The sequence below is a fragment of the Squalius cephalus genome (genome assembly GCF_949319135.1).
Source record: "Squalius cephalus genome assembly, chromosome: 13".
In the NCBI taxonomy this organism is placed as follows: domain Eukaryota; kingdom Metazoa; phylum Chordata; class Actinopteri; order Cypriniformes; family Leuciscidae; genus Squalius; species Squalius cephalus.
Window position 1 is genome coordinate 7,246,142 of NC_137134.1, and position 27,974 is coordinate 7,274,115.

The 27,974-nt window shown below is 39.6% G+C and overlaps 2 protein-coding genes across 9 annotated transcripts in view; one reads left to right on the top strand and one right to left on the bottom strand.

The window, feature by feature from the left end:
* Positions 1 to 6,251, top strand: part of psmd1 (proteasome 26S subunit, non-ATPase 1) — a 46,009-nt gene extending 39,758 nt beyond the window's left edge. The window contains exons 20-25 of the mRNA XM_079889880.1: positions 1,136 to 1,305; positions 2,412 to 2,504; positions 2,592 to 2,684; positions 2,779 to 2,994; positions 5,403 to 5,566; positions 6,096 to 6,251. Of these exons, the coding sequence (XP_079746006.1) occupies positions 1,136 to 1,305; positions 2,412 to 2,504; positions 2,592 to 2,684; positions 2,779 to 2,994; positions 5,403 to 5,549 (719 nt within the window). The 3' untranslated portion in view covers positions 5,550 to 5,566; positions 6,096 to 6,251. The remainder of the gene's footprint in view (positions 1 to 1,135; positions 1,306 to 2,411; positions 2,505 to 2,591; positions 2,685 to 2,778; positions 2,995 to 5,402; positions 5,567 to 6,095) is intronic.
* An 8,887-nt stretch (positions 6,252 to 15,138) lies between these two features.
* Positions 15,139 to 27,974, bottom strand: part of LOC307169531 (arf-GAP with coiled-coil, ANK repeat and PH domain-containing protein 2-like) — a 43,567-nt gene continuing 30,731 nt past the window's right edge. For 3 of the 8 annotated variants that reach the window (XR_013823154.1, XR_013823155.1, XR_013823157.1), the window contains 12 exons: positions 26,599 to 26,704; positions 26,312 to 26,520; positions 25,441 to 25,510; positions 24,975 to 25,069; positions 24,480 to 24,670; positions 22,304 to 22,384; positions 20,275 to 20,367; positions 18,698 to 18,897; positions 17,807 to 17,916; positions 17,604 to 17,714; positions 15,634 to 17,507; positions 15,139 to 15,492 (listed from right to left, as the gene is read on the bottom strand). Coding sequence is in view for 4 of the 8 variants with exons in the window: in XM_079890232.1 (XP_079746358.1) it covers positions 15,413 to 15,492; positions 17,446 to 17,507; positions 17,604 to 17,714; positions 17,807 to 17,916; positions 18,698 to 18,897; positions 20,275 to 20,367; positions 22,304 to 22,384; positions 24,480 to 24,670; positions 24,975 to 25,069; positions 25,441 to 25,510; positions 26,312 to 26,520; positions 26,599 to 26,704 (1,408 nt within the window). In the remaining 4 variants the exon portion in view is untranslated. The remainder of the gene's footprint in view (positions 15,493 to 15,633; positions 17,508 to 17,603; positions 17,715 to 17,806; positions 17,917 to 18,697; positions 18,898 to 20,274; positions 20,368 to 22,303; positions 22,385 to 24,479; positions 24,671 to 24,974; positions 25,070 to 25,440; positions 25,511 to 26,311; positions 26,521 to 26,598; positions 26,705 to 27,974) is intronic. The other 5 variants (XM_079890232.1, XM_079890235.1, XM_079890233.1 and 2 more) reach the window with 3 other exon arrangements.

Below are 27,974 nucleotides of genomic sequence, written 5' to 3' on the forward strand. Positions count from 1 at the left end.
GCATGTGTCGTACACCTCGACAGGAAAGGACATCTGACACACCAGTTGTTAATCAAGATATCCTCACCTTTTGCATTTGCAACGTTTAAATATAGTGTAATGATACCAATCCAGAAGAGTATAGTCTTGTTTAGCCTGACCTGTCCCTTTAAATATCAGTATAAAGTCTGGTTCACTGAATTCATTCCGATTGATGAATCTGAACGTAGTGTTTATATGAACGCTAAACATGTGATCGGGTTGATGTGCGCATTTATATGTCTCAAGCTTCAATTTGGAATATATTTTTTGACTTCTCACTGCACGAATATACTGAGTTTCCCGCTGTTTGCCCATGACTATTCTCCTACACTGTTTCTTTTTTTGTTTTAAACAGCTTAATATTTATCCATTTCTCCAATAAAATATCCAATAATTATGGATCATGCAGTAATAAAGTCGTCTGTGGATGAGAGTCTGAAACCAGGACTGGTGGGACATTGTCCTGCTCCACTTCACAGATGCAGCGAAAGGAGAAGTTTAGGATGACGGGACACATATTATATGACACTTTATTCAACATGCTCGTTACTCTATTTCAACGCCATTGCACATGTGCAGTCATTTCAGTTTCGGTTTTCAATCCGATCAAGTGTTTACATGTTCTCTGGATCAGATTAGAAAAGGAATAAACCAACCCTTTCAATCCGATCGAAATTTCATTCAGATCACGCTCAATCGGATCGATTTAAGTGTTTACAGGAAGGCTTTTGAGTCCGATTGAGCCATTATTTGGTTGCATGTAAACGTAGCCGCTATCACTTATTCTGGATAAGAACCGCCAACTTGAGGAGTGGTCACATTTAACATTGCTTGACGAAATTACAAGGGCGAAATCCAGTCATTTCAGTAGGTAATTGCATGATGGGGAGTTTCGTGTGAGGGCAAAAGATTAGATGTCACTCGTGCTCAGGTTGGTCATGCAAAGTCACCGCATCGACCGCTGCTTGGTTTGAAAGCGAGTGGTGCTTCATGCATTGCTACACTACTGACAATGGACCGTTTTTGCCGAAATTTCATTAATGTGACCGAATCTTTAGAGGAGAAGAGGCTGGTTGAGGAGCATAACACTTCTTCTCTTTCTGGTTGTTCTCAGGTGGGCGTAACGTGACGATCTCTCTGCAGTCTCGCACAGGCCACACACACATGCCGTCTGTGGTGGGTCTGCTGGTCTTCACCCAGTTCTGGTTCTGGTTCCCGCTCTCTCACTTCCTCTCCCTGGCCTTCGTACCCACAGCCATCATCGGCCTCAACAAGGACCTGAAGGTAAGCAGAAATGTCCGACCTGACCTATACTGCAAAATGTGACGTCACCGTGGGACCACCACAGAAACGCTTGTCGTAGGATCTGCTGCATTAGGCCCTGTGTCCACCAAAGCGCATCTGGAGTATTTTTCCAATTGTTTTCAATGGGAGCGCCACGTTTTTAAAACGCCAGGAGCGTAACCCGTCTATTTTACGCCGAGCACTCGCCGTTTTTTACTAATTTTAGCCAGTGTTCCAGCTGGCTGAAAACACTTTGGTCAATGGTTCAGATCCCCATCTATCCAGTGAGGAGCCAAACCATTAATCCATGCTAGAAGAGTTAGCAGAAGTTGGAGCATTGGTGTTGTGGTTAACGTCCAATCCTCTTGTGCCACGGTCCTGCAGAGTTCAGCTCCAACACCAGTTAAACACTAAAACCAGCTAATCAAGGTCTTCAGGAGTACTAGAAACCTCCAGGCGGGTGTGTTCAGGCCCTCCAGAAGCAGGTTTGGACACCCCTGGGTTTGCACATTGGCAGAAGTAGGGAAAGCTGAAGCCACTAACTCTCAAATTAGTGACGGGAAGGATCATTTTACTGGCTCTCTTGTTCGTCTCGTTCATCAAAATGAACAAATCTTTATTTAAGTGGCTTTAAATGTTATACTTTTAACAGCCATATTCCCCGAACACGTCCACCTACGCAATCTTGATCATATTCTGAATTAAGAAATCATTATAATGCAGTCAAAAATGATTTACAGGGAACATAATTACTTAACCTTCTGAGTATTTCGTTCATTTGTCACGTGACAGACGCAATGTTCACGAATGACCCATCACTATCTCAAATAAAGCTTTGTTCAAACCCTAGTGAACTTTCTTGCTTTTGCCTACATGGACCGAGTCCTAACTGTCATTGAACCTCACATGTGACCCTTGTGGAAGGATGTACAGGGGCACCAACCTCTAGGGTCATACAAACAGCACTTCTCAAACTAAAGCACTTACATCACAATGTATTTTAGAGTTTGACGCAAACATGTTTCTATGCTGACAGCGTAATAGAGTAATTCAAATTTAATCAATACTTTTCAGTTCCTAATGAATAAGTTCTGTCCTATTAACAGATGCCGAAGGTGCAGTATCGCTCCAACTGCAAACCCTCCACCTTCGCCTATCCTCCACCCCTGGAAGTCCCGAAGGAGAAGGAAAAGGAGAAGGTTTGTTTTACCCGTAAACTCGCACACCTGACTTGACAAATCTCAACAAGATCCAGATTTAATGGCTTATTTTGTGTCTTCTGTCAGGTTTCCACCGCCGTTCTGTCCATCACGGCTAAAGCCAAGAAGAAGGAGAAGGAAAAGGAGAAGAAAGAGAAGGAGGAGGAAAAGATGGAAGTGGTATGAATGTCCAACATCAGATCTAGAACTTTTGCAAAGCACTTCCCGAAACCTTTAGCATGACATGTACCACCAAACACTTTATCTGATGCAGGAAACGCAGGCAGAGGCCGAAAAGGAGAAGAAAGACGAGGAGAAGGAGAAAGAGAAGGAGAAGGAGAAGGAAAAAGAAAAGGAAAAAGAAAAAGAAAAAGAAAAGAAGAAAGAGCCAGAGCCGAGCTTCCAGATGCTGGAGAACCCAGCGCGTGCGATGCCGGCCCAGCTCAAGGTCCTCACCATGCCGGACTGCAGATACCAGCCCTTCAAACCCGTGAGTCCAGCCGCCTTCACTGACACTGCGCTTTCACAGGACAGACTGTTTCACAGCAGCTTCACAGAGATAACAGGACAATAATGCAACATTTCTAGAAGAAAATAGCATCATAGTCCAGATTAAGTAAATTCAGTGATGGTTCATTTTTGTTGTAGAGAGGTTATTCATTTAGTTCATTTATATATTAGGGGTCTAACGATACATCGATATGGATCGATGCATCGATATAACGTCTAACGATACGATGCATCGATTCCACACTTAAAATATCGATATACACCTTTATTTTGACACTCTCCACATTCTCACGTAACATCCTTCCGCCAAAGCGCACATTTTCGTTTACTCACCAACCGCCTGCCGGTGTGTAACGTTAATCTCCTCATCTGAAAAAGACGCCTGACAAGACTGACTGAACCCTAAACAAGTTTTTTCACAAAAGCCGGTATTGTTCGGTGTCACGGCATCACGAGTTCATGTTTTACAGCAGAAACAGACAATCACTCGCACCCTTGTTGTTGAACACAACACGATAAGTCCGTTTTAGCGACTCAGCGCGCAGTATTCAGGTCAGATGTCACTTTGAAAAGACGCGCTGGCTAAGAGGAGTTTCGTCAAAGCTGACTAAAAGTGATCAAGGATAATTTCATTGAACTCGAGATATCTTCTTCAGGGCGTAAAAGGAAAAGAAAAGCTGAAACATTTTCACGGACCTTACTAAAGCAGCTCGTTTAGTGGTGAGGGAAAAGCTCTCTGTACTGTGTGTACGTTAATCACAACAACAAAGTTTATCAGGCGTCTATGTCAGCTGAGGAGATTAACGTTATGAAGATTAACCGAGTGTTGTATTATTTATCATAGCAATTACTTGGTTTTGTTTGACTCAGAAAGATGAAATGTGAATGTATCTGCTCTGCAAAAAAAAAAACAAAAAAACTTTTAACATATTAAAGCATACTTTCAATTAACTTTAATTTTGTAATTTACCTGTATTTTTTAAGTTATTATTATTATTATTAATCAAAACAACCCAGCTGCAGTTTGATTGATATTACTTGGATGCACAATAATAATAAAAAACATGATTTATGAAAATGAACAAGAACGGAGTACTTGCAAATGACCTCTTCTGTTGTAAATGTCCCAATTGGGAGAGGGTGTGCAATTTTCAAAGAGTTTAATTAAACGTTCATGTTATATATTTTGATTGCATTTGTGAGTTAATAAAAACGTAACTGGTTGTGTGAACATAATATATAAATATCGATTAATCGATCGATATAGCCCTGAATCGAATCGTATCGTGGAATTTTTTGAAGTATCGGAAAATATCGTATCGCTGGCTGAGAGAATCGATATCGTATCGTATCGTGATGAACTGTCCGATTTACACCCCTATATATATATAGCCGCTCTGGAGAAAACAGTGATCATCGTCCAGTTCAGTTCAGTTCTCATATAATGGTGTCAATGCAGGCAGATCAATAATATTGTTGAATATTAAATGTCCCTAACTAAGCAAACCAAAGGCGACAGTTGCAGGAACCCGAACCCCATCAGTGACAGAATGGAGAAATAGACCGTGGGAGAACCCAGGCTCAGTCGCTCAGTTCTCCTCTGGCCAACGAGCCAACAGTGTGTGATTATGGGTCTAAAGGTCCTTGCACACTGAGTCCGAAACTTTCTTGTGCGTTTTTTTTGTATTCGTCATCCTAAAAACACGCACAGGAACATTGCACACCGAGTCCGATGCGCATTAATCAGTTGCGAAAAAATTCGCCAAACAATACAAAATGGAGTCTTCAAGCAGCGAGGATGGTTTCGCTGTCCTCTCTCTTCTTAAAAAGAGAAACCGAAAGAGGAAATATTGGGTCCATCATCCAATCCTGAGATTGCGTAGAGAGGAAGGAGAGTTGGCTGCGGGATTATCCCGAGAGTTTACTTCAGGATGTCAGAGGCTCAGTTTGATGCTTTGCTAGTGATACTGGAGCCACATATTAAAAAGAAGACCACCAATATCCGTGAACCCAATCGATCCTGAAACAGTTCTGGATTTGTGTTTGCTTGTACGGTGGCTCTGAATTGTCAAAATGCTTGCTACGGATGCGGAAAACGGAAAAATTTCGGATGAGAATTTCGGACTCCGTGTGCAAAGACCTTGACTCTTAATTTGTGCCCGTCGTGAATGTTAGAAAACCACTCTTGCTGCTAAATGAGAGCGACTCTTCAGAGGGAACACAATCGCCTCCAAGGAAACCTCTTTAAGAGCCGCCAATTGTTTCTTTTTGGATTTTAGGAGACTTCAAAAATGCAAATATGTGCTTTAAGAGGAGGTCATTTCTGCATTTCCAGACGACTACCATCACAGTATAGTAATCCTCTCCATCCACTTTGTCTCCCCCCAGTTACACACAGGTGGCATCATCATCTTGAAAGACACCAGTGAGGAAGATGAGGAGCTGGTGGAGCCCGTTTCTGCTCACGGCCCCAAGATCGAGGAGGAGGAGCAGGAGCCCGAGGCCCCGGAGCCCTTCGAGTACATCGACGAGTGAGACGCCTCGCCCTACAGGTGCTCCCTCTGACCTAACTGTGTTACACATGACATCAGCGCAGTTTCTCCCACACACTGGCATACCACTATCCCTCATGGCCATTATTCCCAGATGTTTCTGGCCTTAGATGGTGTGCCGTTTGTAAATTTAGAGGCTTTTATTCTCTGCACGCGGTTCAAAGCCTTCACTTCCTGAGGAATGTAAGCAGCGAGAGAAGCTTCACACTGTGCAGATCTTCAAAAACACCTACTCCACGTCTCCATGTTTTTTAATATATTCATATTCAGGCTTTTGATTTAAATTAGAATAGAGTTATAACTTTAAGAAATTATTTTAAAGAGATTCTATTTTGATATATTTCTCTTTAATTGCTCTTAGAAATGGTACATATAAATTAAATTTACATTCTGTACCATTTGCTTACATTAGTTTATATTTATAGTTTTGGTATGGGTATGGGTGCACTATACAATGACTAAATGTATTAAATTCAGTTGATTTGTCACTCCGGTCTGGTAATGTCCTGATCTCCGCTCTTTCTTGCAGGTGGTGTTTTGACTTCAGCATGTCCAGGACCCCACTCGAAATGCCCACTTCTTTTCCTTTTTTTATGTTGTTTCCTCCACTTGACCTATCATGGCCTCTTGAGGGATGTTTTACATGACAGAATTCAGTCATTACAATAAAAATATATATGTTGAACATGAGATTCTGTGTTTTTATTGCTGCGAGTCTGTAATAAGCTATATGGTATATGTTTTTTTTGTTTGACATTTGATTGATGTTTAATTGCAGGATCTAAAATGAAACGAGGACTAAAAAGGGGGTTAAAATGTAAAAAGCAAATGAGAAATGGTGACCATTTATTGAGATTTTAGATGTGTATGTTTGTATGTTTAAAATGACTCCTGGACGAGTGGATACACTTTAAAACACTTCATTCTAGGCTTTTTAAACAGAAATCAATGAGTTTTACACATTTAATATACCATATATAAACCCGAAGACCCAATATATATCAGTGGTCTATAATAAGCAGCTTTAATGTACATAAAATGATGAGGGTCCCAATGTTTTGCAACTGTTCACCTCAGACTTTGACAATTTCATAAGACCATCCACTGCATTGTCAATACATCTAATATATTTTAAGGTGGTTCTTAATTGAAGAACCACCAACAGTCTGGAGTAAGGAACATATCAACACGTATTATACTGGTGAACACATATTACAGTATGAGACACGGCTGCGTCCGGACTTGTGTACTGTATAGTAGGTGCTACATTCGGTTTGAAACTTGCTTTGCCACGGGTAAAAACAGGTATGGTCTATATTGTATGGATGTGTGGAATGAGTGAAACTTGTACACACTACATCCCCCATGTTGTCATTGTCATGTGACCTACCGTGTCAGGTGTGTCTCACCACCTCCATTCACAAATATATGCGGTCAGAAGTCTTCCACCAACCTAAACTAAACTGACAGGAGGAAGCGTTTAGTCACACTTTGTTTTCTCCCATACTCCAGTATATCCCCTAAAAGGAAAGATTTTTGTCAAGGCGTTCATTTCCCGTATGTCTTTGCAGTGTGGGTGGCGACTCTTTGGACTTTGACTTCAGGAAAACTGGCACAGTTCCGGAAAGATAGTTTTATATCATTTATATTTCCTTGTAATTGTCCTAGCATCTCATTTTAGGGAGTCTGGAGGATCCCGGCCTTCCAGTTCTCTTGTTTCAGAGAATGCTGCATCCTGGTGTTTTTGTAAGATTAAAGATTGTGAATTCTGTCATAACTGCAGAAATTCTCATTATAAAAATAAAATGTTCCACTGTTCTTTTGTTTGGACCTTGCAAACACAGATCCCAGACAATCATCAACCTCTCTTAATCGACCATGCTCTCGTCAACTGAATTCAGAAGTATTGCAGTCCGAGCGAATCCAAATCCACTGGCCGGATAGTTCGACATCACGGCAAAGCAGAAGAAATGTAGATGAGATCACTATATCGTTACTCTTTATTATGTGTTGATATCTTTGAAAGTCCTTCATTGCCCCCGTTTTAGTCAATATGACCATAGAAGGTGATGAGCATCTACTGGGGCAACAGAGACTCGTCTTATATGCGAACACTTCGGGAATGGCACGTCCAACCCAAGTAAGATTGTTGGTGAACAAATACCTCCATCGCTTTCTGCCGTGGAGTCACAGTCTGTAACTATTGATGACAGAACGGATGGCAAGAGCAGGAGAAGTGTTTATGATGGGTGTCCAGGCACTGGAGGTGGTCAAGAGCCCTCGGTTTGTTGTTCTTGCTGGCTGGCGTTTGAACTGGGGACAGGGATCACTCTTATGATTCCTGGAGAGTCGGGGAGTTTGTCGGTCTTGGCAGGAATTGCTGAAACAATCCTCTAATGGGGCACAAAGATCGGAACAATGGTCCTCCCAGTGGGAATAGTAAAAGTCACATTAGGCGACCAAGATATGACCAGCAGGATTTCTAGCAGCATCAACTGACCTATCGGTAAGCCCCGCCCCCCTTAGTTACTGTTGCGAACTCGGACAAATAAAGAAAATTAACATTTTCGTCTTCATTGGGATTGGGGTCGGATCCTTAGGGAACTAGGTTACTGCACCCACATCATTGGATTAATACACAGCTTAATCCAAAGCAGACATTTTGCTCGGTCTCGTTTGGGTTTAGAAAATGGAATAAAATAAATTCCATCGCCCATCCTCTCCGGATACCTGGAGTCAGTGTTACAAGCACCCCAGGCACATCGTTGTACAGCATAAACACCATCAAACCGATGATAGCTTCGGATCTTCCAATGTTTCTCTATGGCGCTAAAACCTAAAGATGTCCGAGTTCGGGTCCCTGTGCAACTGATACTCAACTGCCATTGGCTCATCTGCATTTGAGGGGAGGGGCTTACCGAGGGGAGGGATCAATTTGAACTGTGGTCTGTTTGTTTGAAAGGCCAAAACTCTTGGTTTGGAGTGGGACTCTGTTTCCTGACCAATGGAAGATGTTTAAAACTTATTCTACTTAAAGGGGGGGTGAAATGCTCATTTTCACTCAATCTCCTGTTAATCTTGAGTACCTATAGAGTAGTATTGCATCCTTCATATCTCCAAAACGTCTTTAGTTTTATTATATTTATAAGTTAAAGATTGGCTGTACCGAGTCTTTCCGGAAAAAACCGAGCGGCTGGGGGCGGGCCGTGTGGGCGGTGTGCTATAGCTGTGCTAACTGATCTAACAACAACACAGAGAGACATTTGAAGTAGTTTACTCACCGTGACTGCTCGATCCTTAAGCATTAGACGATCTGCAAATAAGTCGATCTGGGCTTTGTTTATAAAACAATCATCGTCGAAATGCAGGGAACAAAGAGTCGTGCACAACCTCCGTTGATGCTTCGAAAAAACAAACTCCATCCACTATTCCCTTAACGCTGGGTTCTTTGGGAATCTGTGCAGGGTTGTCTTGCCCTGCCAACCAAAAACCCACTTCTTTGGTGACACTGACTTCCCTAAAAGCCGAGCATAGCGCTTTGAGGTAACGTACTGCTTTCGCTCTCTTCTCTCTCTGGTCTGCGAGTGCGCGCGCGGCCGCGGAGAAGTGCCCTTAGGACCCATATAAGGACATTCCGCCCTATCTTACGTAAGACAGAGCCATACTCGAAAAAAACTTTCCGAAACTTGTGACAAACCGGAAGGAGTATTTTTGGAACAAAAATACTCCTTCAAACGTACAACTTAACTTTTGAAACTTTGTCCATGTTTAGCATGGGAATCCAACTCTTTAACAGTGTAAAAAACTCAGTATGCATGAAACAGCAATTCACCCCCCCTTTAAGTTTGTCTTTTTTTCAACTCTGTTTGGTGCTTCACCTTAAATACTCTGAGCATTAACAGCTCTTTCATTTCCACCACAGCTGAGGTCATCATTTTGGACCATCTTGTTAAGGACTGTTGTTTGACAGTAAACTGTTTCCATGATTGCATATCTATAGTGCCCACATTCCAGGAACTACAGCGAAGGAATTAAGTTTATATAAGAGATGAACATAGTTGATAAGCTTCTATTAATGTGCACAGTCTTTGGGTGTGCCTCAATCTGCTCCCTCGTTCAGTAGGGAGTACAAGGCCCATTTATAGCCTATATCATTTTAGAAAATGTTGCAGCGTACGGAAACATTTGCTCCCTGAAACTGCACCATAGAAACTGGTGAGCATCATCTTCTGAAATGTGATATTTTTCAGTCTTCGTGCCACTGTGCTTTCGAACATCTTCAGCAAAAGTCACAGTGTATTCAATGACCTGCGAGACTAGTCATCGTGTTGCAGATAATTGAGTCATCATCATCAGAGGATCCCTTCCAAGTTCCCAAATGTGTTCCCAATATGCTGATTCATGTCATGGGGAACTAGGGAGTTTGATTTTGCAAGTAGACCGCCAGACCCGATCTTGGCAGGATTAGGAAGTATTGAAGAATACAAGGACCTATTAAATTAATAAATAAATTAATTAATTAATTTAGGGTCTGACTGAACATCGAGACTGAACAGTCTTCAAGTTGCTTTCGGGATATGTTTCATTAGGCCTCTATGTATGTGTTTATTTTATTAAAGAAACCCTGGAAAGAGCAAAAAACATTTTGGACACTGATAGCCTCTCGGACAATGTGTTGATTGAATGGACCTCCACAACAGAGGCTTCTTGTACTGGTCAGGGTCTGGCCTAACCTGTCTGAACTCTCTCTTTGAACACAGCTGGAAGCCAGATTCGCTGTCATGGATTCAGAAGATTTTCCAGCCATTCTCTGGCGAAGCATTGAGGTGTAGATGAAGAGACCCATGGGACTCTGCTCTTATAAAAAAAAGTGGTTCCACTGGAGAAAGGGCCTCCCTATTCTGGGAAGTGAGAATAGAGTAATAGAAAAGCAGTGAGAGTGAGATGAGTGAACGGATGGTATGGAGCAAGAAACATCTACAATTTTCCAGACATTAGGTGGACAATTGTGGTGTAGAAATATGTTGCTGAAAGCTCCCTTTCATCACCACTGAAGGAATATTTCCATTAAGACTGTTTGGGTTCTTCATGCTAGTGATTCTTTGAATGTGAACTCATGAATGGTCAACTTAGGGAAAGAAGTGAAGACTTTGGTTCATTAGGCAAGGAACTTATTAAACAGAGAGGTAGAACAAATGTGGGCCGTGAACACGGTTATGGTTGGCCTCTACACTTCCCACTTGGTATTACTGATAAGTAGGCTATGACATAATTTGGCTTGAATTGAAGCATTAGCAGACCCAAACTTGTATTGTTTCTGGGGAACTTGTTTCTATTGGCTTGTTGCCGTTTTACAAGTTTGAAGAAGCCATGGACAAGTTTAAAATAACACTCAAGTATCCTGGGACTTTTGAGGACTGTAGTGTCCAGCCCTCATCCTGACTCCTAAAAAGCAATCTGATTATATTAATAGAGCTTAGCCTCTTTGTTTTTGTGCAAATGTCTTTTTTTATGGGGGGAAAAGGACTCAAGCAGTGGCTCTCCGTCTCTCTGTGGGAAGCCAACCACAGGTTCTCTCTCCAGCGCTGAGAGACGGATGGATGCCCGGATTCCCGGAAGCACTCGCTCGGATAGAGTGGAATGAGTTTTATCATTGTATCATCTGACCAATTCCCAAATAAATGATTTAATGTTATGACATAATTTCCAAGTTGCTGTCAAGTCACTCACTTTTAAATCTGTTTCACATTGCTTCATTTGTTTTGTACTCTCAACCGTCCCCGTAAGTTTTATGAAGCATCCAATGCAATAATCTGAGTGCAACAGTTCAGTGACTTCAGGAAGGAAATGACTTGGCACAGCAGACAGACGGGCCACACTGTTTCAGAAGTAACGAGGCACTGAGGTTTGCAATCAGTTATTGGACACCAGATGACTGGAGGCAGGGTGCAGGATCTGTCAGCCGTTTCAAGCCAGCGCTAATGGTACACATCTAGTGGAAACCCTGCAAATAACTGAAAAATCATGTCGAATGGAAACTCTTCAGGTAAACAGACACTGGGATGGTTTAGAAAAGGGTTTGAGAAAGGCAGAGTTTGGCTCCATCACTAATCAAAAACACCTGCCTAGAATTTCCAAGTAATCCTGAGACCTTGGCTGTGTCCGAAATCGCCCCCTATAGCCTTGAATAGGGCACAATTTTTGAGGAAAGCCATTTGTAGTGGTGTCCGAAACCATAGTGAACATCAAGTGCTCTCATTCAATCCCACAATGCACCGCAATAATAAGCATACCTGTCAACACTCCTGTTTTTCCCGGGTTTCTCCCGTTTTTTAGCCCTATCTCCCGGACCCCTCCCGGTTTGTTATTTCTCCTGGGAAACTCCCGTAATTTGCATGGCCCAAACTCCTTTATGAATAATCGGAACAATATGTTTGCCTAATGTTGACCAGTTGCCAGATCTTGTATTAAATGCATTATATTCCCACAATCCACACACCATATACAATTTCAACCCGTTTGTCACCTCAGCCTGGCAACCTATAACCCAGTTGCGCAGTCGTGGAAAGTTTAATCCGAAAGCGAGATTTTTCAGGTGTGTTTGATTGGGGATAGAGCTAAACTCTGGACCAGACTTCACTACAACTGCCCATCCCTACTTTACCAGTCTCAACCTTTGGACTTCTAAGGTGCTTCTCGTTTGTTATTTGTGTATCCTCGTTTTCTTTCCCTGAATTCGTTGGGTTTCTGGGTCACGGGCTGGAGGATGGAGGAAACAAGGGAGCATCAATTTGAGCTGGAGTTTCTTGAGTCATAGCTATCCTTGCTGAGAATTTCCATCCATATCTTTCACCCTAGTTGGCAACTAGCAGCACAACCTTTAAAAGTTTGAGATTAAACTCATCGTTAAAGGGAGCGTTCATTGTTATTGTTAGCAAGACAATTGGGGTAATCCACCCAGTGGTGGCATTGTGACTTTCATGTTGTGTAACTCTTTCCCCGCCATTGACTTAATTTTACATAATTTATGACACAACGCTTCTCCGCCATTGACGAAAAATTCCAGCAATCCATGTTTTCACTGTCATACGATAGGGGACGCTATTACACATCTTCTGAAAGAGAATGAAATCTACGGATCCAGACACAAGAGATTGGCCCTGTCCCAAATGGCACCCTAAACACTCATGGTCTTCCTCTGAGTCGGCACTTTCGTGACGTAACGCCGCTTCGACTGTCGGGAAGAAGGAGCTTCAGTGCGGCTCAGCAAAAGTGCGCATCGAGGGCGAATATAAACCGCAAAGGGGGCGCTCGCAAACACCCTTCTAAAACCTAAAATGACTAAATGGGACACCCTACGATCTCATGGACTTGACGGACACGCGCACTGCAGCCATTGTACGTCCACAAAACTGAAAGTGCATATGAAGTGTGCCATTTGGGACAGGACCATAGAAGCATTGCTTATGCATAAAATAACATGATCATCAATATTAAACAGCATATAAATCAAAACTGTTTAATGTTACTGAATGAAATGTCGACCCAGGACGAGCTCTAGGACTGTGACGCATTGGCGGTGTTGATGGATGGACTCGATCTACTCCATCTGTGTTTAGATCAGCATTTTGAATTGATCTAGATGTACCTAACCCTAACCCATATATATATATATATATATATATATATATATATATATATATATATATATATATATACACACACACACACAAACACAGTATATATATATATATATATATATATATATATATATATTCAGATATTCATTCAGAATTTCCATGGATCGTATGGAAATTTTCAAGCATGTTTTTCAAGCACCACTAACTGGCCTATGTTTTATGAATGGAAAGTCTAAAAGTTTTAAATATTGTATTTTATCAAATGTATTTTATTTCTAATGCATTAACAATAATTAATAAACATGCAAGTTCAAAGGTGCGACCTTCTGGGTTTACCATAATTCAATACTAAATCTGAACTTTCCTTCTGGGTGAACTACACACAATATATATACTGTTGCCATCCACTGCGATAATATTATGACAATATCTTGTTACACCCCTATTATGCAGATATACACCAATGAAATTTTGCATCATGATGACTAAGGATACATTTACATGTCAATAATGTACTAAAAGCGGAAAAGATTTTACTTTGCTTTTTCTCGCGCACAGACGACGGCATTGTCAAAATGATCCCCGTTCACACGGATCCGCGAAAACGTTTAAAACGCTGTTTTATTCATGCCAGGCCAGTAGGTGGCGACGTCACTTTGTAAAGAAACACTAAGCGCCTCTAGACTGAACACGTAACACACATGCACATGACGTCACCGTTCCACAAATTAGCGTTTGTGTAGTTTTGCAACGATAACGGTATCGGTTTCAACCCATTTTCTAAAGTTTGCGTGTAAATGAACGACCAAAATGCATAAAACGTTTTTAGTTGAAAACGGCATCATGTAAATGGCCCCTAATTGACGCAAACAATTAACTTAAGCACAATGTTAGTTGCAATTTTTGCGCATTACCTATTAATGAAATAACAGTACTTAAAAGGAAAGAAGTACCAGAAGCACTTCTTCTAGAGTCACCATTCACTTAGCAATAACCGTAACACATGGCTTGAGCCGTCTTATCTTGAGAGGTTTATAAATAAAGAAGTGTGACGGTAATGTCGTACGTCTAGAAAAGCATGAAGGTGATTCAGCTGGCAAGAGCATGACTTCATCCCATCCCGAGCGACTGAACGTCTGAGCGCTTTAGAGTCACAACACCAGTGTTTACATTATACAGACACGTACGACACGGGAGATTTCTTCACACAATCTGATACTGTAAGCTAGAAACGAGACCGGTTCAACACACACGTTTCAACCAGCAGTTAAAACATCCGACTGAAGAACTCGGTGCTATAAATCAAGTATTTCAAGTAAAACAAACAAGGCGGCATTATAAAAATGGTAGAGAAAACAATTTATAATATATCTTGAGACATTTTCAGTCAGACATTCGCATTGCATAAAACAATCTTAAAAACTCGCACAGAGAATCATACACTCTGAATGATTACAGGATCAAATATAGAAGACATGCAAAAACAAGCTTATTACAACATTTAAAAGTACCACAAAATACCAAATGTTTCCCAGCCCAAGATGATGTATGTACAGAATATACATGATTTACACCCCTTATTCTGTGGTCGGATTACGATTCGCTTGTGTGCTATTAGAGCAAAGAAAACAGTGGGGTGTGCATGCTAACAAAATGGCTTTTCGCAAGATTTTCTTTCAGATATGCATTCAAACATCATCAACCTGCAATTAAATACATGATGAACATAATAATAAAAATTGAAATTGGTATTATGTAAACTTAAATCGTATCATCCTCGCTCTACAATCATACAGTGATGGAATTCACTAACATGTAATGTTTAGGTAAAAACGGGCCTCGTTTATGAAACAAATGTGTGCATTGATGCATTTACTTAAAAACTGTTTGGTATGTTTCATAAGTTAGATCCTATGGCTCAAATACAACATTCATCAAGAGATTCTATATAGATATATACTGATAGAGCCAAAGCCATGAATTAAACACTATATGAAAGAGTTTTATCTACATTTACATTAAAAAGACACAAAAACGCAATATAATTCAACTGGTGTAGCTCAGATTATTATGTGGGCAACAATATTGATTTTATTAAAAAAACCTTTATAAGATGTCCCATTGTGACTTGAGGAATACCTACTGATAAAAAAAAATCCCATAGAAAAATGAGGAGGTTGTTATGGAGTGATTATGCCATCCCGAATCAGTAGCGGTTGAGTTTGTCCGGGTCATTTGATGCCATCTGGGTGAAGTCTTGGAAAATGTCCTGGTACGTTTCATCTCCTGTAAAGAGAAACCAGCTTGATTAAGAGAAGTAGAGAGTGATTGATCTGCATCAGACACGCTAAACACACACACACGAGCACATGCTGTAATCTGAAGAACACACACACACACACACACACACAGAGATGAGCTTCATACCTGCTCTACTTCACAGCAGAAACTCACAGAACAGCAGGAGAGCGCAGGAGAAAAGAGCAAACGCAGTGTTTGAGAAGCACATGATGAGATATCAAGTATATTTATTGACTCTTCACATGATATCTATCATATAGTAGCACAGAAAATAATTCTGTGTGAAGATTTCCATATAAAGAAACGTTACAGGAGCGATAGATAGCCACATAACATATGTATCAGTGTGCCAAAGAAAGAGAAACAGACAGTAAATAAATAAATATACAACGTTTTTTAATGCTTTGCAGGATTATATAGAATAATTCCATCACTTAAGGCCTTCTGAACACCTTGATGTTGCATATTAATACACCTGAGACTCTAATTTTAGACTGTGCTCTGTTGAGAGATCGCAATGATGATTTGTCGGTCAATTTTGAATATATTTTGTTTAAGAGAGGTCACATACAGAGGTAAACGACTGTGGCGAAATGAAGAAAACGAAACGCTTGAACTGCATTGTGGGGCGTAAAGTCCAGCTCTATTGCGCCCCTCTGTGGCCGATGCCAGAACTGCAGCTCATTTGGCACTAAATATATTCATAACAACATTCAGACTGTCAAATTTCTCATAATGTAGCTGAATACACTTTAAGTACGTAAATCTATTCCACCAAAAAATATATATTACAATTTTTTTACAGGAAAAAAAATATATTTTCATCAGCATCATTACTCCAGTCTTCAGTGTCACATGATCCTTCAGAGATCATTCTAATATGCGGATTTATTACCAATGTTGGAAACAGTTGTGCTGCTTAATATATATATTTTTTTATAACCTATGATAAATTTTTGATGAATACAAAATTAAAAAAAGAACAGCATGTATTCAAAATAGAAATCTTTTGTAACATTATACACTACCGTTTAAAAGTTTGGGGTCAGTGCTTTTATTATTTAAATAAATTAATACTTTTATTCAGCAAGGATGTGTTAAATTGATAAAAAGTGATTGTAAAGATTTCTATTGTTATAAAAGATTTCTATTAACAAATAATTTTCACTCATAAATCAGCATATTAGAATGATTTCTAAAGGGTCATGTGACACTGAAGACTGGAGTAATGATGCTGAAAATTTTTAAAAAACAATTATTTACAGGTAATTATAATTGTAAGGATTTTAACATTACAGAAAACAATATATATTACCATTAATTACCATTTATCTGCATAACACAAAAGTGATTTTTAAAAAGTAAAATAAATGAATGAATAAATAAATAAATAAATACATAAAAATGGTACTTTGTGCTAAAACTGATGGTCAGTATAGATCTGTTATTATTAACAGAACATTCGTAACAATGATCTATATTTTATCTATGGCCAAATGCAGTGGTCTACTACGTCTTCATAGATATAACATTTATAAACACACTGATTTGATTTAGACAATTTCACTTCCCCAAGAATATATAAGAGATAAATACCAGGAATGTGTCATAAATACACTGAGCTTTCATTGCACTGCTCATTCAGACAGCTTTAAGACAAATATACACTGAGTAAATAAGGTGCATATGTGTTCAGCACTGAGTAACGTCACTCCTTCACAAGACTAGTTATTGCACGTGTTCCAGCGGTAACATGTAAGATGAGCCCATCCTGGGGCCGAGCGAAGTCAGCTTCATATACTGGCTGTGTACATTCGTTTGCTACAGGTTTGTGGCGTAATGTACGTGTGTGTTAGGCGTCTCGGAGCTGCAAGCTAATGAACTCCTCCATACACTTCCGGTACTGCATTTCAGTGGGGCTGTTAGAGTTATATTGACCTGAGTGACTGTACGGGCCCTCCGACTCACGCATCTCCTCGTTCATCTTGGCCAGACGAAGCCTGTCAGGCGCACACAGGAAAGGCAAAATTCAACATTTTATGATCGACACTAATTTCTCAATAAGCATCAAACGTGTGAAAGCTAGGGGAACTTACAATGTGACAATGTCAGCATTTGCTGCCTCGACTGCGATTGTAAGCGGCGTTTGATTCTCTGCGTCTGCTGCGTTCTGATTGGCTCCACGTTTTAGAAATAAACACACTTGTCTGTAGTAGAAAAAAAAAGAGCATTAAACCATGATTCACAACTAAGAAAAACAAAAACTGCATTGCTGTGAAGCGTGTTGAGCAGAACTAACCCAGTATGGCCCAGTATAGTGGCGTGATGTAAAGGTCCTCGGCCGAGTTCGTCCAGCTGATTGACACTGGCTGAATTTTGGAGCAGGAATTCACAGGTGACGAGAGACCCCTGATACAGACACACACGAGACACTTTCAAACACACAGACTCTGCTAGTCTAAATAAAACAGCATTCGTCATTACGTCTGTAATGTGATGCACTTCATGTTCAAATATTAGCCAGAAATGCTTTTTGGAATAGCATGCACTGATGAAGCTTACAATAAGACCAGGAACATTGATTATTTAAAAAGTAAAAGCAAATTATTATTTTTAAAGTAAAAATCTACTTAATTTGCACGATTAATTGCTGTATGCTGACAAAAAAACAAACACAAAACACACGAAAAAAAGCAATGGCAAATAAAAAATTAAACAAAAGCAACAAAAAACACAAAAAACAAACAAAAACAAAATGCAAAACAAAACAAAAACTAAAAAACAAACCACAAAAAAGCAAAAGTAAATCACAAAACAAACAAAAAACTAAAGCAAAACAAAAAACAAAACATGAAAAAAATGCAAAAAACAAAATGCAAAACAAAAAAACAAAATCACAAAAAAAAAACTAAAACAAAAACAAACAAAAAAGAAGCGAAACAAAACACAAAAAACAAACAAAAACAAAAACTAAATAAAAACAAACCACAAAAAGCTAAACAAAAACACACAAAGTAAATCACAAAACAAAAAACAAATCAAAAGCAGAACAAAAAACCAAACCAAAGCATGAAACCAAAAAAATGCAAAAAACTACAAAAGAAAGAGTGTAAAAGCATTGTGAAGGTGGTGTGTGTCCAGCATGAAACACAGAGACTCAATCCCTGAGTGTGTGCGAGTGTCTCCTCACCCCATGGACGGCCATGATGAGCGGCGTCCGGTTCCCGTCGTCTGTGTTGGTCCAGTTCACTTCTCCCCCGTGCGCCAGAGCTTCGGCCATGTCGGGTAGGCTGCGTGAGAAGGAGGCCCAGTACAGCTGCAGGCCCGAGGTGAACCGCTTCGGCTCGCAGAACACCACCACAGCTTTCCCAGGACACTCCTCTGGAGGATCTGAGCCACACCAGCACAAACACAGCATGAGCAAACTACTCACAAGCGGAATAATGACACTAATGCTCCTTTATCTAGAGCTGCAATAACTGAAGAACTGTGCAACATAAATAATACTGTCATTTACTGGTTTATTACTGTGAAGCTGATTGGTATAAATGAATAAATGTGACATGACTTGACTATGGGGCAAGTGTGAGGCGTAAACTCAAAAGCCCCTGGTCACGCTCTAATTTCCTTGATGGAAAAGACAATGTCTCGATATTGTGCTAAATAACTTTTATATTTGTTTATAAACAAGTTTATATCTAAAAGTCAGAATTGCAAGATGCAAAAAATGTCTAGCAATTGAGAGTTTATAGTTAAACTCGGAATTATGGGGAAAAAGTCTGAATTGTCAAAGTTGGAATTGCAGGAAAAGAGTCGAGTTTATATCGGAATTGCGAGAAAAAAAGTCTGAATTGTACATTTATATTGGAATTGCAGAAAAAAAGTGAACTGAGTTTATATCTCGTAATTGCAAGAAAAAAAGTCAGAATTGTGAGCTATAAACTCGTAATTATGAGAAAAAAGTCAGATTTTCAAGTTATAAACCTGGAATTGCAAGTAAAAAGTCTGAATGAATGTGAGTTTATATTGAAATTGCAAGAGAAAAGTCTGAATTGCAAGCTATAAACTTGGAATTGTGAGAAAAAGTTTATATAAGAAATGTCAGAATTCTGAGATAAAAAGTTGAAACTACCTTTTTATTAGATATTTGTATTTATTTATTACAGAAACAAGCTTCCATAATTATTAAATCAATTGAATTAAATAAATATATGTGCTACATGTTTCAGAGCGAGTCTATTTCTGTCAAATTAAAAGTTTGGTGGTTCACAGACACCGAGACAGTAGAAAGCACTGCATTTTGTTTGTATTGTGAGTTTACACAAATAAAAGTTCACCGTTTCGAATAATGTCTTCCTCTTTTCAGTATGAGCATGAATGACAGAGTAGCCCAGAGGGTTAACGTTTGAAAATGGAGAAATTAAGACAGTCATAGATACTAATATTGCAATTTAACAGTTGCCATTATATTATTTTTCTTAAATACTTGATAAATACTATATTTATTTATTTAGTAATAATAATTATCATAATTAATAATTATTATTATTAGTTTATAGTCATATTGACATATAACCACAAATTTTAGGCCAAGTTTTACAAACAAGGACAAAACGTGGAGTTTCTTTTTTTTTTAAATCACATTTTAAAATCACAATTTTTATCCGAAAGAACCCCGGAATTTTTTTTAAATCAACAATGCAATGCTATTTTTCCCTCAAATGTTGCATCCTTCCGGAAGTATTTTCCCCCGAAGCTCATACTGACCCGTGTTGTTCGGCGTGTTGGAGGCGGCACTCGTGCTCAACATCTCTCCGCTTCCATCTGATTGGTTCTGCACTTCACCGTCGGTACTTTTCACTGTCAAACAGAGATCAACTTACACACTCTTCTGTAATAAGCAAACCAGCAACATCACAAAACATAGCGTGAAACAAAACATGAAAACAAATAGAAACACAAAAAACATTCAAAGGAGAAAACAAATAGGCATGATCGATGTTAAAGTTTCTTACAAAGAAACGTGTGATGGGATGTTGAGCGATGGAGAGACGCTGCAGTGTTTCCTTCACAGAAAACCCACCCGGGTGTTGATTGAGCAAATTTCAGAATTTTAATTCAATTTAAAACTAAATTCTATCTTGAACTGAGGTAGCAAATAGGATGCGAAACTACTGAATTTGAATGTAAACAAGGAGACAATGGAGGGAAAACACTCCAGAGAGATTAAAGCGTAATGAATAATCAACATTTGAAATCTCAATATCAGAAACAATCAACAGAATCAAATTTTGATGTCAGTATTTATTTATTTATTTATTTATGTACTTACATTTATTTACAATTTTTTTTAATTTTTATTTTTACAATTTGTGATGCTTATGGGGAATTTAAAATCTGTTTAATGGTGGTGCTTTTGACAGCACTGAACTTTTTTTTTTTTTAAGAAATAGGTCTAATCAGTTAAAGAAATGTATCTACATATGAGAACTTACTTATTTGAAAGTAAAAGCATTTATTATTTTAAAAATAAGATATCTATAGTGCACAGTTAAAGGGTTAGTTCACCCAAAAATGAAAATTCTGTCAGTAATTACTCACCCTCATGTTGTTCCAACCGCGTAAGACCTTCGTTCATCTTCGGAACACAAATTAAGATATTTTTGATGAAATCAGAGCTATGTCTCACTCCTCCATAGGCTGCTATGTGACCGAAACTTGCTGGCCCAGAAAAGTTATTAAAGAGATCGTTAATATAGTCCAAGTGACTCCAGTGGCTCAATCTTAAGTATATCAAGCGACGAGAATACTTTTTGTGCGCAAAAACAAACAAAAATAACGACTTTATTCCACTTTTAATTTCCTTCTCTCTGGGCCTCGTAGTGTTTTTGTGCTGCGCGTCTGTGTTGCACGTCATCACGCATCACACACATGACCGGCGTCGGCCAATAGTGAGCCTACGTGGTGACGTGAACACAGACGCGCTGCGCAAAAAGACTACGCGAACCAACTAGAGGCCCAGAGAGAAGGAAATGAAAAGTGGAATAAAGTCGTTATTTTTGTTTGTTTTTGCGCACAAAAAGTATTCTCGTCGCTTGATATACTTAAGATTGAGCCACTGGAGTCACTTGGACTATATTAACGATCTCTTTGATGACTTTTCTGGGCCAGCAAGTTTCGTTCACATAGCAGCCTATGGAGGAGTGAGACATAGCTCAGATTTCATCAAAAATATCTTAATTTGTGTTCCGAAGATGAACGAAGGTCTTACGCGGTTGGAACAACATGAGGGTGAGTAATTACTGACAGAATTTTCATTTTTGGGTGAACTAACCCTTTAACAGTTTGTGCATTGTTGAAACAAAAATAAAATACAACAAAAACATTCTTCCTTTGTGATATATAAAAAAATAAATAAATAAATAAATAAACAACTAACTTCCCTTTGTCATCAAGTCGGCTTGTGTATTAAAGTGGTGTTTTCAAAGTGTTGTGTTTATTAAGAAATATGACTAATCAGTTAAAAAAATCTATATTTTAGACAATAAATTGGCATAATTAGTCAAAATTATTTATAATTAAGTGTAATATAATTCTTGCTAGTTAATGAAATTTGTTTTGTCAAAAATTTCTATGACAGCGTTGAATTTTTTTAATTCATTCAGTAAATTTCTCATCCTGTAGGATCTGTGACGAGTTCAACTCAAATCCACACTTGTGAACTGGAAGCGAGTCGGTGACATGGTGAATTTTGCTCAACCGTGACACTGAATAAGACACAGACAGCTGTACTTACAGTGGCGAGGCTTGGCGGAGGAGTTAAAGTAGGAGAAGAGAGAATCAAGCTCATCTACACAGAAGAGAGACTCGTGGTGCGCTTCAGCAGGGTAGGGTCACAGAGAGGGGCAGAAACACAGAGTAAAGCACTTCATTGAGCCCGCGGCCCCGTTCACACCATCAGATAGAGGTCAGCTAGAGGTCTGCTAGAGGTCTGCTAGAGGTCTGCTAGAGGTCTGCAAGAGGTCTGCAAGAGGTCAGCTAGAGGTCTGCTAGAGGTCTGATGGAGGTCTGCTAGAAGCCAGCAAGAGGTCTGATAGAGGTCTGCTAGAGGTCTGATAGAGGTCTGATAGAGGTCTGCTAGAGGTCTGATAGAGGTCTGATAGAGGTCAGCAAGAGGTCTGATAGAGGTCTGATGGAGGTCTGCTAGAAGCCAGCAAGAGGTCTGATGGAGGTCTGATGGAGGTCTGCTAGAAGCCAGCAAGAGGTCTGATAGAGGTCTGCTAGAGGTCTGCTAGAGGTCTGATAGAGGTCTGATAGAGGTCAGCAAGAGGTCTGATAGAGGTCTGATAGAGGTCTGCTAGAGGTCAGCAAGAGGTCTGCTAGAGGTCTGCTAGAGGTCAGCAAGAGGTCTGATAGAGGTCTGCTAGAGGTCTGCTAGAGGTCAGCAAGAGATCAGCAAGAGATCAGCAAGAGGTCTGCTAGAGGTCAGCAAGAGATCAGCAAGAGGTCTGATAGAGGTCTGCTAGAGGTCAGCAAGAGGTCTGCTAAAGGTCAGCAAGAGGTCTGCTAGAGGTCAGCTAGAGGTCAGCAAGAGATCAGCAAGAGGTCTGATAGAGGTCTGCTAGAGGTCAGCAAGAGGTCTGCTAAAGGTCAGCAAGAGGTCTGCTAGAGGTCAGCTAGAGGTCAGCTAGAGGTCTGCTAGAGGTCAGCAAGAGGTCTGATAGAGGTCTGATAGAGGTCAGCAAGAGGTCTGATAGAGGTCAGCAAGAGGTCTGCTAGAGGTCTGCTAGAGGTCAGCTAGAGGTCTGCTAGAGGTCAGCAAGAGGTCTGCTAGAGGTCAGAAAGAGGTCTGCTAGAGGTCAGCTAGAGGTCTGCTAGAGGTCTGCTAGAGGTCAGAAAGAGGTCTGATAGAGGTCAGCAAGAGGTCTGATAGAGGTCAGCTAGAGGTCTGTTAGAGGTCTGCTAGAGGTCAGAAAGAGGTCTGATAGAGGTCTGCTAGAGGTCAGAAAGAGGTCTGATAGAGGTCAGCAAGAGGTCTGATAGAGGTCAGCTAGAGGTCTGATAGAGGTCAGAAAGAGGTCTGATAGAGGTCTGATAGAGGTCAGAAAGAGGTCTGATAGAGGTCAGCAAGAGGTCTGATAGAGGTCTGCTAGAGGTCAGAAAGAGGTCAGCAAGAGGTCAGATAGAGGTCAGCTAGAGGTCTCCTCGGGTCCTGAGATCTGTACCCGACCCCAGTCACTTCTTACCACTGATCTATATCATGACTGATCGCTCATTGTGCTCTAAACTGCCATCAACGGAAGTGTTCAAGCGGCCATCTTACTATTCCCTACAGAGGGTATCATTGAGTTACAGCCAAAACATCGACCTACAAACACCCGATTTGCAGCGTCTCAGTCGCACAGGATTAGTTTTATGACATATGTATGTAAATTAATTGTTCTGATGTTATCTGTAATGTTTATGGTCTTTTCGGAGAATATTGAAATAGTTAATGTGGGTGTGTCTTACTGCACACTTCCCACACAGGTAACCGGCCGAACACAAAAATAGATTTATATATTTATAAATATGCACGTAATTATGGAGGAAATATTAAACATGAACATATATGATTAGTTGCAGACATTGATTTGAATAGCCAAAATATTAATACAAGCTATTTATTTACCTTATTGGGATTTAAATTAGGAATCGATAAGCAGACTCAGAATCTAAAAAAACTTCAAACGATACCCAACCCTAGCCCCAGGTGGGACCTCTGGTTTTCGTACTGAAGTGGACCCTTGTAGACCTCTACCATGAACATCTGTCTATGGTGATTACACCACTTGGATGATGACATGATAATACCAGCTAAACGGGGCCATGGCAGGACAATGCAAAGGTTGAATTGAATCAGCAGAGGGTTCAGTTGCAGGATAGAGACGACGGCTCACATTGGGTTTGATCAGACCTGATGATCAACTCACCAGAGGAACCCGAGGCTGGATGGGGTTTTGACGTTGACGGTCCACTTGTAGGTTGGGCATCCGAGCAGTCGCTGAGACATTTATCTTGTTTACTCAGTGATAAAACCTTCTGTCTGATCTCATCTTCTGACCGTCTCTGTACAAACCTTCGCTCCACATACTTGGCTTTAATATAGGCCTCCACCTCATGCCTGTGGGTCACAAGACACAAACGCTGAGCTTTTACAATTGAAAACGCTTTTTTTGTTTTCCAATAGGAGATGTATAAATTAATCTTGGCTTTAAAAAAATGGGTTGTCATTACGAATTACAATTACATTATTTAATGCTTTTGAAATTAGTCTCTTCTCCTCACCAAGGCTGAATTTATTTGATCCAAAATACAGTAAAAACGCTAATATTATGAAATATTATTACAAGAAAAAAAAAACTGTTTTCTATGTACATATATTGTTAAACTGTAATTTATTCCTGTGATTTTTTATTTTTTTTTACCTGGGATCTCCTGGTTGTGGTTTTCTGGCTCCTAGTTCTTCTCGTCGAGCCTCGTAGATCTGATTTATGACACCATTTCCCAGCTCACACATCAGCTTAATAAAAAAAATAACTGCATTATTCATTCATATATAAGAACTTAAGCAGTTTTTCCCCCTAAAAAACGCTGGACCATTTCAGAATGAGAAAAAAATCCTTTTGAAAAATGTTCAGTTAAAATACAGCGTGTTTGACAGAAACGAAGAAGTCTCTTTTTCATATTTGAACAGACAGACGAACTCAGCAAACCTAAAATCTGGTGCAATCACACGCCGCATGTCTGAAAACGATCTGTGAATTCACGTGTACGAGGTAATGAGATGTTCATGAGATGAAAGAGATGGACAGATGTTCATATGCTCTAACAACCATCTGTCGACCCCTATCCATATGTTCATTATGCTGGGACTGAAGCCTCGTGTCTCACCTTGAGCAGTTCAGGCTCCCATGTGTCCAGCGTCAGGGATCTGACCTTAGAGAAATGAACTCCAAGACTCCTGACAAAAAAAAAAACGAATATTTTATAAAACATTTAGCACACTCAAGTAGTGGTAGACCGATATATCTGCAAAGCTGATATTTGCCTTTTTTATTATTATTATTATCTGCATTTGCATTTTTTGTTTGGCTGATGTGATGGCTTTCATTTTGACAGTGTGTGGGACTTTTATTTTGACAGCACAATAAGTATTTGAAAATCTAATGAACATTTAATTTCACAAACTTAGGCAAATTCAGCTGTGAGATCTTCTGAATTGCGCATTTGTGTCCTGGATAAAAACGTGAACTGTGATCCACAAACTTTAAATCCTAGATTTCAAACTATGCTGCGCTATACTCACTGTGTGCTGTGTAGAATTAGCGTTCATTTTGCTAACGAAAACTATGACAAAAAATTCGTCGAAGACCTCTTTTCCCATGACTAAGACGACGAGGCGAGAATAAGGTCAGTAAACGATTCAACTGTGTCTGTATCAATATTGTTGTTGAAAAAAGACAAGCCTTAAAAAAATGATAACTGCCAAAATCTCTCTTTATATTTGTCGGGGAAAAAAAGGAGACAAAATATTACAGACTGATGTTCAAGGCTCTACTACAAGCTTTCATGTTTGCGCTTGCCAGATGTCAAGAGTTTGAATCCCCTAATCAGAGCTGTTCTATTAAAAGTATACATTTTCTGCCTGGTGTTTTACTTAATAGTAGGAATATGCTCAGCCACCCTACTCTCTAAAATATCAGCATCAGCCATCAAACATCGGTCGCCCACTACATTGCAGAGTAAGTGCGGTGAAGTGCACCTGTGTATCCCGGAGCACTGTATGCAGAGGGTGATGCCCAGGTTAATGCTGGCCCAGCACGGGTCGGGTTGCCCACAGTCGCAGCAGCTGCTGTTCCCGGCGATGGCCATGACCTTCTGCAGCGCACCGTCCCCCTTCAGAGACTTCTCCTTCGCTTCGCCCGCAGAGTCCAGGCTGCCTGTAGAGGTGGACGACTTTCTGTCCATCTTCTGCAAACACATGCCACTGTTACACTGAGCTCCTCCAGCGGGGCGTGAGTGAGCTGAAAGCGTGGTAAAGTGTGGTACCTCTGCGTCCTCTGCGCGGTCCCTGAAGGCTGTGGCGATGCTGTTCTGGACGGCTTTGATCCAGGCCTGCCTGAGTTTCTCAGAGTCCGCTTGCATCATACAGCTCCTTTAAGAGAAAGAACATCACCTATCTGACAAATGCACTGCGAAATTATCAGACAAGAATCAGTGTTGTCTTTAAAGGGATAGTTCACCCAAAAATGAAAATTCTGTCATCATTTACTCTCCCTCAAGTTGTTTCAAACCTGTATGATTTCCTTTCTTCTGCTGAACACAAAAGAAGATATTTTAAAGAAGGTTGGTAATTAAACAGTTGCTGGTCCCCACTGACATCCATAGTATTTTTTTTTCCTACTATGGAAGTCAATGGGGTCCATCAGACGTTTGGTTACCGACTTTCTTCAAAATATCTTCTTTTGTGTTCAGCAGAAGAAAGAAAGTCATACAGGTTTGAAACAACTTGAGGGAGAGTAAATGATGACAGAATTTTCATTTTTGGGTGAACTATCCCTTTAAGTGAACAACTAAAAAGAAAAAAGTGCCAATTTTATTAGGCATAAACCATGAAATGTATTTGTTTTTCTGCACAATGGGTTAGAAAAAAACTATTCAAAATGTATTCTATGAAAATGTTTTTTTTTTTTTTAAATCTAAAGAAATTTATTTTGTAGGATGTTCGGGTATTTTTACTGGGAAACAAAACTGATTTATAAAATAGTTTAAGTATATTGTCCATTTTCAGTTTAATTTGAGTAATTTTGTTATGTGCTTTTGTCATTTTATTTACATTTTTATTTATTTATTTATTTCAGTTCGTTGCCAAATCAAAAGTTTTTCATTAAATACTTATATTTTATTGCAATATTCAAATTTTATTTCTCTTTCTTTTTTATAGTTTTAGTTAACAATAACAACATTTGTACATTAGTAACAAATGCGCACACCGGAGTTTTTACGCACTAGTATTTAGCATATTACCAGCATTTTCCACTGTCACAGCTATATGGCAAAAATATAAATATATAATGACAAAATTAATAAATAATTATTGGAATTGTGCTTCAAAATCTATTTTTATTTTTATTTGGCACAAGTGGCACAGAAATGACACTCTACCATCATATATACAGTGCCCTCCACTAATATTGGCACCCTTGGTAAATATGAGCAAAGGCGGCTGTGAAAATAAATCTGCATTGTTTAACCTTTTGATCTAATTCTATCCATTCATTGAGGCAAAACAATTGAAAGTGGGGGGAAACTCTCATTATGAAATAAAAGTTTACGTTGGCCACAATTATTGGCACCCAATCATTGCAACGTCCTTTTCTTGTAATAGGAGAGTTTTCTCCTATAATCAGAGATCATTCCTCCAT